Genomic DNA, 15,143 nt, shown 5'->3' with positions numbered 1-15,143 from the left:
CAAGTGGATAGATTTATAAGTGGGTACCTGTACGTCGTCTATAACCATCCGGACTATAGTAATTCAAACTCAATTAATTTTTATAATTTTTATCAACTTTTATATAGCATAATTAAAAATATTTAGGGTTTTAAAGTTAAAAAAAATAAATTAAAACATGAACATTTTTAATGGTAAGGAGTATAAAATATGGTATAAATAGAGTGGTATAACCAATTAACCAATCAATGATGAGTTGGTCTAGTGGTATGGAGTTTTCCGGGTGACTTATAGGTCTGAAGTTCGAATCTTCATTCCACCAACTTTGTGACATAGGTAATATTTCTATGATGACTTGGTTTGGGTATACCCATGTTCAAGTCTGAGAGTAGGGTTTACCCCTATTAATTGTCGTGACTTCGGGCGGATTAGTAGGGGGTTTTTCCTATTGGGTATTTGAAAATAGGCATTTCTACTTCGATGGAGCTCTCTAGTATGAAGCTGGTTAAGATAACGTATGCTAGACCTTTCGCTATCAAATCGTGACACGAAGTTAGAAGCAAAATCCACCTTTCAAAACAAAAAATAGGTATTTGATTAAGAAGAGGGAAGTTCGACCAAGTGAAAATAATTTGAAATTGGAAGCCAGCCCTTCCTCCCGCCCACCCCACCAAATCCAAAATCAGTCGTTGTCATTTCAATCAAATACTCCCTTAAAAAAAATGAAAATTTGAATAAACAAGGAAAGCGTGAATAATAATTTCTACTCCTATAATTATCATCATAAAAAATTAAGACATTAAAAAAAGAAGCAGAATGTCTTCTTTATTTATGTCTTCATCAAAATCAAAATTAAAATCAAAATCATCATCAGGGGGATTAAGCAGTAGTAGCGGCGGCGGTCGTTATGATAAGACCACTAGATCTTCAGCTGCTGAATCAGACATTTCTTCTTTCTCATCTACTACCCACCGAAACAACAACGCCATAACAATTACAAAGAAATCGTCGAAAACGAAATCGGCTAATTTGAATCTGACCGGTATGGTTAACAAATTAATTATGGAAAAGAAATCTTCTTCTTCTTTATCAAAAGCATCAGCCAAAGGAAAGAGGGAATTCACAGGGAATGATATAACTAATTATAAAAATAATAATAATATTGGTCTTGTTGGATTAATGCATAAGAAGCTGTTTGGTGATAAAAAGGCATTGATTAGTAATAATAATAGTAGTAGGAGTTTGGGGATGGTTTTAAAAAGTGAGAGGGAGCTTCTGAATGTTAATAAAGAACAGGAGGAACTTATTATCCAACTCAACTCTCTCCTTGTTCAGAAAAATACTGAGGTTAATTATAATTTAAATTCCTATATATCAACATCTATATCTATTTATTTATATATATGATGTAAGTAAGTGGTATTGATTAATGTTGGTTTTGTGTGTAGATTGATAAGTTGAAAGATCTGTGTTTGAAACAAAGGGAAGAGATTAACTCATTGAAAACTGCTATTCTCTTCCCTCCTCAAGACCACCACCACCACCACCACAAGGAGTTGTCGTCTTCATCGTCTTCTTCGTCTATGTCTCTACAGATGCAAGTTACTTCTCTCACCAACCAACTTCACTCCCTTGCGCACGATCTCGCACAGGTATTGTCATCGCAACTATCACTTCATTGAAATTCAAATCTTTTCATAACTCCAACTTTACCCATATTAGTATGTCATTGATCAATGTAAGATACACTACATATATAATAAAATAAAATTATCTTTTTGAACGAATTAGGATAAATCTACACTACTGAGCGAAAAGATGGAGGAGGTCGAGGGGATGATAAAAGATTGGCCCTTGTTAATTTTTACTAAAATGTACGTTGGTACTAATTTCGTTGTATGTTGCATCAATTTTGGTTGGAGACCAAATTTTACAACAAAACATCAAAAAAATTAAATTGTTGGGAGATGGTTGTCTTACTATGTTTAATAATCCGTTGTTGGTGATAGGTGAAAGCGGACAAATATTCGGTTCAAGGATCCTATGATGATGGTCTTGTGACCTCTTCTAATTTAACACATGACCAGGAAGAAGCATCCAACTCCCTGGTAAGCATATGGATAATGATGACTGACTTATGTTTCCAACTAATTTATGCTTATCTTAGCACTTATTTACATACTCCCTATTGCTTATGATTCAGGAGTTTAGCACTACCCCTGGCAGTCCAGATGACATGTTCTTAAATGATTTAAATCCTTGCTTAACACCTTATGCCAAGTCTAAGTCTAAGGTATAAGATTACTGGATTATCTCTTTTTTAATAAACCGGGTTAGATCAAGTGGTTGGAACCCTTGCCTCTAGAATTCAAAGGTTCGATGCTCATGCCCGGCTATCCGGAGGTCTTATTTGACCTTTGGTAGAACCTGGAAACAACCTCTCTACTTTAGGTAGAGTAAGCTTGTCTGCATCTTAACCTCCCTCATACACCATCTTTCACGGTATTGGGATCATAACCTGTGGAAAACGCCATTGGGTGTTACTTAATTTTATTTTTCTTCTTTTGTCTGCATCTTAACCTCCCTCATACACCGTCTTTCACGGTATTGGGATCATAACCTGTGGAAAACGCCATTGGGTGTTACTTAATTTTATTTTTCTTCTTTCTTTCTTTCTTTATTTGTGCACTCTAAGAATAAGACAATGCAGGACTTTGGATACATTGAATCCCATTCTTCATCATACAACAGTACAAGGTGTCATGAGGTTGGCTTTGGCTCTCATGGTAGAAAGCTCTGAAAAAGTTTGGCCTATCAACAAAATGTCAAGTCAGACAAGATACTTGGTTGCAAATCAGATCAAAACAATTTCATATATGGTAAAGCACATCTGTTGTTAAAGATAGTATCATTCTGGGACTAGTTTAACATCCATTCAAACTCTCTTAGCCTCCAGTTAATGAAATGTCAAAAATTTATGCTTTTCGCCTTTGTATTTCGAAAACCTCCGCTCTTACAAGAGTGATTGTATCTCTTTCTATAATAAGATGTTCAAATACACTTGGTTTTCATGCAACATGAATGACCGTCCTATGAAAAAGTTACTTTAAATATATAAAAAATGGAAAAGTTAACCATTTGTTAGGGTAAACCTAGAGACAGGTTTTTTCTTCCTTCCCTTTCTGCAGTGGGAGGGTTTTCACAGATACGTCTGGTACGTCTCCTACAAGATTTTCATGTAAGTTTATGGCCATTTGACATTGTGATGTAGATTATGTATGTTAGGGTATTGTTTTACCCATTTTGCACATAATCAGGTATTCAGGTTGAGTGACTCAATTGGGTCGTCTTGTGAGTCAAAGAGGAAATTTTGAGTTGAATACATCCTAAATATGGCACAAAAGACATCTGCACTTTTGTGGATCTATATGTAGCTTTTGCATTAAATTTTGGTTAGTCAAAGTCATTTTGTGTCTATTAGGCATTAGCACCCTTGGCCCGTTTGAGCCTAAACTCTGGAAGGAAAGGCCCATTCTTATCAAATATAGTATTATGTTTAGTTCTTGAAGTTTTGGTGATTTAATGTTTGAGTTTTGGTCATTTTGAGAGTTTTTGTCCATTTTGGGGAAAAACGCTAAAAATGATTTTCGGGCCTACTTTGAGGGTCTGTAACCCCCTAATGGAACAGTTCTGGAAACAGTGGATTATTGGGATGGAAAGTAGATCCAAAGGGCTACGAAACAGTATAGGATATGTCTAGTGTGTCCATGGATAAGTGGTTTAAATTGGGTTGCAAAACAGCCAGTAAGAGCTGTTTTCTCAAGTTTCAGCAGCCAGAATCGACTCTGAACAGTTTTTGAGGGGCTGTAACTTTGTATGTCTTTTGTTTTGGTAACATCTGAAAGTAGCTATTGAAACTATGCGATTAGACCTTTCAAAAGACAGAAGATTTGCTCAAAACAAATGTGTCTAAGTGGGTTAAAACTGAGTCATAAAGCACCCTGTTGGAGCTGTTTGTAAATGCTCCAATGAAGTTAATACGGTCATAACTTTCAAATAGTTTATTCGTCTTTGACTAATGAGATGAGTCTACTTTCTAATAGTTATGGCCTTGAAGTCTACATCAGATCTACGTTGTGATGTACGTGAGTGCAAGGTCCGATTTTTTGGATAAATAAAGACATGGATCTACAATAATGGGCTTTGCCTTTGGTTTCTACAAATTGAGCATATACATTCAATTATTTTTGCTTTATACGTGTTAGAGAAAGCAAAATTATACCATCAGATATCTGCTTACGATTTCCATCTTTTAAGCTTTGTTTGCTCAACGAAGTTGAGAGTTCTCAACATGTTAGAAAAAAAAAAACATGAAGGAAATTTGCAACATCAAAAACATGAACATGGTATTATGAATAGGGAAGTGATAATAGTACCACCATAAGTGATACATTTACCACACAAAAATAACAATGACTTGTATTGTATGTTCAAAAACTTGTATCTTGTGGTAAATTAACAAAAAGAAATAATACATTTATCAAGAATGGTAAATTAAGTTATATTGAATGAGCATTTCGTGAGCTTCAATGTAAATGGCAAATCGTTAAGAACTCGACAAGACCTTGAAGAAAGAACAAACTCATACCAAACATGTACTTACATATTATGAATGTCGAAGAAAACGGATATGCCATAAGTACATCAACTATATTATGAACATCTAAACAACCTAGATCCAACCTTTGAGCAAATCAGTTTAGTTTGTATTTATAAAGACTAAAGAGCCAAAGAAAACGACAAAAGGATAAACATCACAACCTTCGACATGATTTTACGAAATATATTTAGAATTGACATAATAATAATTAGAGGTCATGAGTTCGATCCCCATACTCAGCAAGGATGAAGGTCATTTGCTAGCTTTGATAAAACCTGACATCTCTACCTTTGATAGGGGTAAGGTTATCTACATCTCAACCTCCCCATACAACATTGAAGACGGTATTTGAGACCCAAAACTCATGAAAGACGACATTGGGAGTTACTATCGTGTTTTTTTAAGTAATATTAACGAATAACGATGATGTGAAATTTAAAAAGCAATGTGAAAAAAATAAAAATTCAATATAAATATCGGTGTTAAAAAAAGTAAAAAAATAAAATAAGTGAGGGGTTAAAACTTAAAAGTGAAAACCTGTACGAACAAGGGACGGATGTTCTAAAGAAATTTCATTTCTAGTTTCATTTCAAAAATCCAATTTTAAACTCTAACAACACCTAAACCAGATCCCTCAATTTCCAACCTAAAAATGTCAACCCCGACGGCGCGTGAGGAACACGTCTACATGTCAAAGCTCTCAGAACAAGCGGAGCGTTACGAAGAAATGGTCCAATTCATGGAAAAAGTAGTCACATCGCTTTCCGAAACCGAAGAGCTCACCGTCGAGGAACGAAACCTGTTATCCGTGGCGTACAAGAACGTGATCGGCGCTCGACGCGCGTCGTGGCGAATAATATCATCAATTGAACAAAAGGAAGAATCTAGAGGAAATGAGGATCATGTGAAAGCGATCAAAGAGTATAGGGCGAAAATTGAAAAGGAATTGAATGAAATATGTGATGGAATATTGAAATTGATTGATGCGAAATTGGTGCCGAATGCGAGTAATGGCGATTCGAAAGTGTTTTATTTGAAAATGAAAGGGGATTATCATAGGTATCTGGCTGAGTTTAAGACTGGTGAGGATAGGAAAGAGTCTGCTGAAAGTACTCTTAATGCTTATAAAGCTGCTCAGGTTTTTCCGGTTTCTTTTTATTTGTATTTTTCGTGCGATTTTTTGATAGTGTATGTATGCATGTATGTATTTATGTTTGTTTGTGTAATTTTGTTTTGGCGCGGTAAGTGTTGATTAGGATATGTTATGATGATGTGACATGTGATGTGATTGGGATTTAGTTATGATGATATGACATGTGACATTGTAGATGACTAGGATCTCGTTATGATGATGTGACATGTTACATGATAGCTGATTACAAGTAAACACCTAATGGCGTATTTCGTGGGTTTTGGGTCTCAATACCTTGACAGTGTATAGGGGAGGTTGAGATGTAGACAGCCTTATACCTACGACGATGATGTAGAGAGACTGCTTCCAGGTTCCATCTAAAATAGAAAAGGACCTCCCAGCCTTGCAAGGCATGAGGATAGAACCCTTGAACTCTATCTCCAGAGGCAACAATGTTAACCACTTATCCAACCTTGTTGGTTTTACATGATAGGTGATTAGTATAAAAAATAAAATAAAAGGCAGAGGTAGACCGATGTTAATAATTGAGAACGTACACATTATATGTTACCTAACTTGAGGTAACAAGTGTATTATGTTACCCAAAGTAGAAAATTGTGCTTAGCATGTTACCTTAAGTGAAAATCTGGTTATAATGATGTGGTGAGTGACATGGGAGGTAAGTAGATGCATCATAAGTTTCGAGAAATTTTGGCCTTAGTAGTGAGAATAAAGATTAAAGAAAAGTTACCCGATGTGAGGAACTGCGTGCAGTATGTGTCCGCCAAAGTGTGTTTCTCCCAAGTTAGAATTATGGAAATATTTGGCTTGTGAATTTGCTTTGTATATTGTGACTGTTAAAGTTTTTTAATGTGTCATTGTTGAGTGAGATTGATGTGGCTAGGTTTTGCATATGCTAATTAAGATTTCAGGATGGTATTTAGTTTAATGATGTGAAAATTTGTGTAAGACAGGTTAAAGTAATTTGTGTTTTGAAATTTAGGTTAGGGTGTATCAGGTTTCTGAATTGAAGGAATATGAAAGAAGCTAGATTGTTTATGTGTGTTGATAGATGTAGATTTTCTAGTATTATTGGAATTTTTTGGCAGATGCAATTGTTTCCAATTTGCTTTTGCAGAAGTATTTTTATCTGTCATTGTTGACGGTGATCTCAATCTGGTGAAATTCAGTTAGATAATTTAAGCTGTAATTGTATGTTTTTGGCTTAATGCATTCATTTGATATGCACAGGTCATACGATAGTACGATACTACCGCGTTCCTAATAAATATGAAATGATTTACATGTTTTGTACAAGTTTGTTTTTCTACTTGTAGAAGTTGCTTTGCACATCTTTTCTTAAAACAAGCTTGTTGATTAAACTGAAGTTGAGTTAAAACGTAGCACTATTGTTTCGTGAAAGTCTAATAGAGTAGAAAGTAGAAATCATGTTCCTAGTGAATACGATGGATGAATTCCAGCTAATCATAGGATGTGTTAAGAAATTACTTTGTTAATTTCCTTTTCTTATTTATGTTATTGGATATGGAGGTGATGAAACATCAGGTATTTGGTTAAAGATCAGGTTAATTTATTGTTTTTGCTTTTAGCAACTTCTGCATAGAACATACGGCATTTAATGTAATCATATGGTGTCATCAGTTCTCTCTGTCATATGTTATTCATGTTGCAACAGAGCATCCACTTCCCCAAATTTGTACAAACTCTTTTTTTTCTTAGCTAGCTTAAAATTGTTGGTTGGTAGATACTCTTATTAAGATGTCGACATGTCATTTTCTTTCAAAAGATGCTTCCGTTCTGTGTATCCTGTGGTTGAGTTGTCAAGTTTACAAATCCAGCTGCAGTGTGTCCAGCATATCTTTTGTGATTCTATGATCATAAATAATAAATTTTCTGCCAAAATTTATGCCCTGAAAGTGAGTATGGTGACAGGTCTACAATGTGGTACCTTCGTTTAGTTATGGCGTAGTTACTCATCAAGTTATTGCTTTAACTCTGTGTTCAGTTTTATGTTATTTTTCAAACGCATTCTTATCTTTCCTAAGTTCACTTAAATAATGATTGGGTGATCCTCTTATTAAGATGTTGTTTTCTTTAAAAAGATGATATCTATCCTTGTAAGCCCTTGTGATTGAAGTGTCAAGTGTTAATTCAGCTGCAGAGTGTCCTGCATAACTTTGTTTTGTATCTATGAATCATAAGTAATAAATGCTCTACCAAACATGAAGCCCTGAAAGTCTGAAACTGAGTAGGGTGACAGATAGACATAGAAGTACTTCCATTTAGTTATGTTGAACTACTTTTTTTCTGTTAATTTATTACAGTAACTGGACAATATATTACCGTTTGTCATTGTATGAATAAATGCATACATAAACATGCAATGCATATGGGTAGACAATTAATTTGCTGTCTTTATTGTTCTGTAATATTAAAGTTTTATTGTGCAGGATATTGCAAACACTGAACTCGCCTCGACACATCCAATCCGTCTAGGACTGGCTCTTAACTTCTCAGTCTTTTACTATGAGATTTTAAACTCTTCAGACCGTGCTTGCAGTCTCGCCAAACAGGTATTAATCTTTAAAAATGTACATAAACTGTAAACTCATCTTAGATTATGATGTATCATTCGGGAATAATAATATAATTTAATCCCAATTCCAGGCTTTTGATGAAGCAATTGCTGAGTTGGATACCTTGGGCGAGGACTCCTACAAGGATAGCACTTTGATCATGCAACTTCTTCGTGACAACCTTACTTTGTGGACATCTGATATGCAGGTCAATATAAAACAACTTGTTTGTCTTCCATATTATACCTTTTTTAAAATTGCATATTTAATCTGGTTTAAAGAACTAACAGAAATTTAATTAATCTTTCCCTCTCCTTACAAGAAACAAGTTACAATTTCGACCCGTTTGTTATGAACAGGCTGATAAAAAAGGAACATGTTGCACAAACATACTAATTGAATACTTACCGTTTCTTAACTTGCCTCATTCAAAAATTTAGATTTTAAAATAATACCATCTTTTATAATCATATTAGCACATAAATTTATGACGGAATTATGTAGAAATAGACAACACGACCCGACCTATTGTCTTATTTCATCTTGTGAAAAAATTAGCTGTTGTGACCTATTATCCAACTTGCCCATCTTGATATAGTATCATCATGTAGAAGTATGACACCCTACATGGTTACTTTAAATTAGGCACATTAATCATTTTCCTTAAATCAATTGTGTACTCGTAATAAGGATGTCATTCCATGCATCCATTGTAATTATAAGCAATTGCTGACGCATTTATATGGCAACAGGACGAGGGAGCCGATGAAATAAAGGAAGCAGCCACCAAGCAAAATGAAGACCAAAAGGAATGAGACTGTTTGCACTTTCATTGTTTTAATCAGGAGACGCGGGTCGATTTTATTGCCTTGGAACTTCACTGATTTATCTTATTTTCTGTTTCTTTTTAAGAAGTTTCAATCATCTTGCTTTTGGATTGCGTTGAATAGTCTTCTATGCTTTTCCCCTCAATTTGCTCTCTCCATAAACCTTTAAAAAGGAGGATTTGTTTTAAAATTTTAATATAATAAATTTAATATTCTTGGGACCATTTCAGATTCTCAGCCAATCTTTTTTTGCCATGGCTTGCAATTATTTGTTAAGCTTGACAACGATTTCACAGAATATGAGAAAAAGTAAGTTGATTTTACTTTGTATACGCTATTGAACTCCTATTCTTTAGCCCGATCTATCAGGATTGGTACCGTTGTCGTATTTTGTTGATAAGCAAGAGAAACATTATGCCTTTCTTTACAAAGTAATAAGACGCAAAGAAGAGATATTAATGCACCAGTCAAATGAACTGACCCACTAGTCAAAGTATGAAGATTGGGATTTGGGACCAGCCTAGAGCTACAACTACAATTCAATGCTAGATTTTTACCTGCATTAGCATAAATTCTTCTTCGGACACAATCAGAAACATGTGCAAACATATGCACCTAACATGTCTAGCAGGGGCCGGCCATAACAAATGCAAGGGCAGAGCCCTAAAACAATCATAACCCATGAGGACTTATTTATTTTAAAAAACATTAGATATACCAAAATAGCATATAACCTGGATAGCATTCCATAAATTTCTCTAAAATGGTCATTAGCTGCACACGACACACTGCTGACTGGAACTTAAACATATAAATTTGGAAAGTTATGCTCTCCCCTGATGTTGAAGTTTATAACAAACTTGAATTGGTAAAAACATCTGTATAATCATCTGCGTGTTATGTCACATGCAGGCGGGTCAAATTTCATTTACTAAACACATTTAGTACAGAAGCAAACTTTGAAATCAAAACCGTTTTCTCAAGTAACTATGATAATCTAAAGTTCGCCATCAACAATCTTTTAGTTTTCATTCAGAATTGGTAGTATCATTCTATATGGCGGAGTGATCTGATGATTAGAAATCTTAAAGACTAAAAACATTTCAACAACCTGACTGAAAAAGATAAATGATCTTGTACACCACTTAGATTTATGTCAAAATCCCAAGATGCATCAGCTATCAGGCAAAAGAAATGACATTTAGTCGTATAATTTGTGCGTGAAACATGAGCGTTGGTTCTTAACCGTATAGTACTCAGTGTTGACAATCTAAAACACATGAAAATCAAAGCTCACAACCAACTTATAAGATCAAATTTACAATACACAAATCCAATGTTGATTACCAAACATACATTCTTTCAACCTCCTAATTCTAGAATCAAAAGTTTTTAATTTCACTTTAGTATAGTTTCCTAAAGAAGCAAAACATTTGAACATTGAACATCATAAGATATCATATCACATCACATATAGCAAGTTTTACACACAATAATGAGTTAATGATGATTGTAATTTTGCTATTCTTAGCCCACAATAAAATGTGATATATATACTTTATAACGGCCATATATAACAATATATCGAGTTATTTATAGTCATTAACGAACTTCTGAACTAAAAATAATTATAAAAAAAAAAAAAACATAAAACTGTCTAAAGTTTCCATGATAAAATTTCAATCTTAATGAAACAAGTTAAAAAACCTAACGTTTCTTTTTTACATATAATAAAATAATAATAAGTCTTTCTTAAAATAAAAATATAATAATCCCATCAATTTACATATCAAAAAAGCCCCTACTTTCTTACGAAATTACCAAAATGCCCTCATAACATCAGACTGCTTTCCATCTAGGGCTTGGCGCCGGCGGTGTCGGTGACAGCGGCGTTAACTGTTGAAATCCGAACGGAAATCCTGGCGATAACATCGGAAACTGAGATTTCGGCGAATTCAAGCAGCCAAACGGCAACGGCGACGACGGCGCCGGAAAATCCGATGCTGGCGGCGGTGGAGGCGGATTGAATCCAGTGACGTTCATCTGAAAACCACGCAAGTAAGCAGAGATCGGAGATTCCGCCGTCGCATGTACCGACGGTAACGGCGGCAACGGCGAAAGAGGCCGTTGACCAGGGAAGAAGCTACCGTTGACCGGACGGAAGTTAGGGTTTAACGACGACGAAGACGGTGGACGGTTTCCGATCTGTTCCAGCGGCGGCGGTCTGATTCGTTGTAAACGTGAGCTTTGTGGCTTAACCGGCTGAACCGGTTGTTGAACCGGACGTTCATGAGCCGGCGAACCGGTCAGTTTTTGTACAACATCACGGAAATCACTTTTGCTTACATTATAAACCGGTGGCTGATGTTGTTGTTGTGGATTTTGATGAAGATTAAAATCGGACGGCTGAGATTCATTCCTAGTCTCTTGATCCAAAATCAACGGTAGATGTTGTACTTGATTATTATTTTGATGATGATGATTTAATGGGGGTTTTGATATTTTGTGAGATAATTTATGAATATGTTTCAAAAAATTATCCTTACTATTATTTTGATTATTATTATTTGTGCTAATAGTATTATTATTGTTAGGGTTTATAGGAGAAGATTCTTCTTGCCCAGATGAATGACAGCTTTTTTCCATCAGTAGTGAGGGTGTGTAAGTGAGTGAATGGGAATACACAAAACACACACTAAAAATACACACTTATATAACACACACTTAAAAAAAGTTTTAAAAAATCTCTCTTTTATACAGATCTATAGATATATAGGTACACAAAAACAGAAGTTAATATTCAGTTATTTCCATATAAAAAGTATATATATTGGGATTTTATTTTATTTTTTTGGAAGGGGGAAGAATGAGTGATGGGGATGAAAACAAAGAGTATTGGTTTTTGTTTGTGTTGAAAAACAGAGACAATTAAAACAATATCTTTTATTTATAATAATTTCGAATAATAATTTTTTGGACATATTTTAACGTTGTAGAAGATATGTTTGAATGGAGAGAGAAACAGAAAAAGGGAAGAGAGCAAGGGACATGGACCATATAAATACTTTTCACACTTATCTTTTGTCACCATGTTATGATATAATTGGTGGCCTCGATATATAAAAAGTTTATATATACCTATGTATCAAATGATAACGATGCATATATTATTATCGATCAAAGTTCACACATGCGAGATATGTGACCGTGTCGATTCGATAAAAATGGTTAATTGAGATTATAAAATACTGTATACGATGCATGAATTTTGTGTTGAGTGAGTTAGAGTGGTGTAAACTGTAAAGATTCATAAAATGAAAACTAGATGTGATTGTGAAATAGTTTAAATTTATTCAGTTAATGAGACATAGAACGTTAAAAGATTTGGTTAAGGAATGAAATTTTGCTTTGTTCGTATAGGTTACGCGGTAGATCTTCTCTTATAAGGTCTACTCACGTTAAGGTCTTCCGGCATCTAAACGTTGTAAGCGCCATTATCTCTTAATGTTTTCCGCCATTCGATGCCTCTGCCTTCCATTTTTATAACATGGCCAAGTGCTCTCGTTTACAATCACTAAGAAAAAAAAAATATCAATAAAAGTCCTATCGTATCAGTATGTCTTTATGATTTTTTCGGCCCCAGGGGATTTTACTCGTTCTCCTTGATAAATTGAGTACTGGGTGGGGCATAAGTCAAAGATTCCCTATAGAGGAAATTCCTTGCCGAAACTTTTTTTTATTCTTTAAAAATTTAAATGACGGACATAATGAAAATCCTACCCACCCTAAGGAGTAAAGACTTTATCAAACATGAGAATATTTATTTTGGAATAAGATTCATCCATTTTTGAACATAAAACAAACTTAGAAATGAAATTTAATGTTTATTTCATCAAATATCACCAAAATTTGTAAACCAAACGCGACTTAAGATTGTGAAGAGTAAGGTACCCCCAAATGGGGCCATCTTCCTCCATATGACAGTGCCTTCCTCAAAAAGATGTCCTTCCTTTTTTTAGGGAGTACAACAACTTTAATTTGGAGCTTCTTTGAACTATTTCTTTTTTATATAACAAAATTTATAAGAATGAACTTAAAATATATCTTATCTAATTTTGTGGTTAAATTTATACATACATATATCATTTTTCACCTTTACCTTGATTTCTCCCGTTCTTCACCTTTACCTTCTTCCACTCTCTCCCCTGTTCAGATCTTGATCACCACCACCGCCTGACCACCGCCAAAAATCACCATGAAATTCATCATCATGACTATCTAAAAGCGGGGGAAGATCACCCAACCTCCAACACCATTCCATCTCCTTTTTTGCTAACTACCTTCGTCGGCATCTTCAACTGGTTGCCAGAAAATCTGAAATACATACATACAAAATGCACATACATAGATATAGACAAAACATTAGGGCTGACAATTTTGACACGAAATCTGTTAACACGACATGACCTGACATGTTCTTAACCGGTTTCGTGTTTGACCTTAACAAGTTTCGTGTCTTAACAGGTCCAAAACGGTTGAGATCATTTCTTAACTAATCCGGACCTATTAGAGCCTGTTAAGACCGGTTAAGGTTATACATATTTATAAAAGAAATAAAAATTGATATTATGATATGATGTATATGATTTGTATTAGGTAAGACGTCTATGAACTTTTGTAAATAAGGATGTTATCGTGGCTTAACAGGGCGTCATATGTCTGTTTGCCAGTATGCATCATGCCGGGTGGTGTGGATAGCACGGGGGAGGGGGAGGGGGGGTGGGGTTTAACAAGACATGTTAGTACTACTTGATATTGAGAGTGGTAATTGATCTCACTAAAGAAATCCTTGTAATTAATGGAGGCTAGCATGAAGTACAATTATGGCGTAAAAGAAGAATGGGAGCTTCAAACTTGTTAACCCCTAATATATTATATTATATCTGTACCACAAAATTGTAGGCTATCATAAAAAAATATGTTATCTAATATCCCGGTTTTTACGATCTAAGTTACGTTTCGAGTAAAAAGTTATAAAACCAATTTTTTGAGTTGAGTCGAAATCTACTAGTTAACAACTATGATCAAAAGTTTTAATTTTTCGGGAAAAAGAGTTTTGAAATGAAGGTTAACATGTATACATATGTATATATGTCATTTTAACAGAGCATACCATGATTAGAAAGTATAACCTAAAACACGTTGAGCGACTTTAAATGACAAGGAAAAAAAAATATGCCTTGACCAGTTGACCGTAATATTACGTACGTATACGTGAAAGACAATGTAAAAGTATGCATTTGGTGAACTTGGTTGAACTAAATTATTAGAATTGGTTCGTGCACATATTACAAGTAGCTAATCCGATTAGGAAACAGATGTAATTTTTTAAAAACAAATCATGTGTTTGGTAATGAAAAAGTAACGATTTTATATACTTAAATAGTTAAGTGAATTAGTTTCGTAATAAGATTGAACACGTTATGTAACTAGATTGGATATTGTAACGGAAAATGATTGATATACCTAAAACATATATCAAAAGATATGTCTAATCGATCAAATATTTGATACATATATCATGTGTTTTCTCTCTTTTAATTTTTAGCACTCATTATGCAATGTGTCATGATCTTATCTTTAGACATATTTTTAAGCATACCAATTATACCTATTTATCATCCGTAACAGAACACCTTTTCATAATTTGCTAGACTATTAGAATATTTCAATATGCATTATAAAGAACGAAGAAAGTAATCGCTCATTTCTGTTTTTTGCGGGTTTTGAGTCCCATTACGTCGACAATGTATGAGGAAGGTTATAATGTAGGCAGATCTTTACCCCTACCAAGGTAGAGAGACTGCTTTCAAATTATACCTATATGGTAGAAAAAAACATCTAGCCTTTTACATGAAATGAAGATTTAACCTTTAACCTATGCCTTT

At 34.4% G+C, this 15,143-nt stretch overlaps 3 protein-coding genes across 3 annotated transcripts; 2 read left to right on the top strand and 1 right to left on the bottom strand.

Moving 5' to 3' along the window:
* Positions 1 to 748: 748 nt before the first annotated feature.
* On the top strand, positions 749 to 3,060 carry LOC122580249 (serine/threonine-protein kinase pakF). The gene is made up of 5 exons (XM_043752526.1): positions 749 to 1,326; positions 1,428 to 1,631; positions 1,989 to 2,087; positions 2,183 to 2,272; positions 2,690 to 3,060. Exons 1-5 carry the CDS (start codon positions 796 to 798, stop codon positions 2,777 to 2,779), a joined length of 1,014 nt encoding a protein of 337 aa, XP_043608461.1. The 5' UTR covers positions 749 to 795; the 3' UTR covers positions 2,780 to 3,060.
* A 2,155-nt stretch (positions 3,061 to 5,215) lies between these two features.
* LOC122611090 (14-3-3 protein 2) lies at positions 5,216 to 9,419 on the top strand. Its single transcript, XM_043784051.1, has 4 exons — positions 5,216 to 5,777; positions 8,243 to 8,365; positions 8,460 to 8,576; positions 9,121 to 9,419. Exons 1-4 carry the CDS (start codon positions 5,292 to 5,294, stop codon positions 9,181 to 9,183), a joined length of 789 nt encoding a protein of 262 aa, XP_043639986.1. The 5' UTR covers positions 5,216 to 5,291; the 3' UTR covers positions 9,184 to 9,419.
* Positions 9,420 to 10,839: 1,420 nt separating this feature from the next.
* Positions 10,840 to 12,111, bottom strand: LOC122579351 (VQ motif-containing protein 9). The gene has a single exon (XM_043751514.1). It carries the CDS (start codon positions 11,839 to 11,841, stop codon positions 11,035 to 11,037), a length of 807 nt encoding a protein of 268 aa, XP_043607449.1. The 5' UTR covers positions 11,842 to 12,111; the 3' UTR covers positions 10,840 to 11,034.
* Positions 12,112 to 15,143: the final 3,032 nt, after the last annotated feature.

Source organism: Erigeron canadensis, chromosome 8, assembly GCF_010389155.1.
Source record: "Erigeron canadensis isolate Cc75 chromosome 8, C_canadensis_v1, whole genome shotgun sequence".
NCBI lineage: Eukaryota > Viridiplantae > Streptophyta > Magnoliopsida > Asterales > Asteraceae > Erigeron > Erigeron canadensis.
The sequence above is the reverse complement of the archived record's forward strand: the minus strand, read 5'-3'. Positions and strand labels throughout refer to the sequence as shown.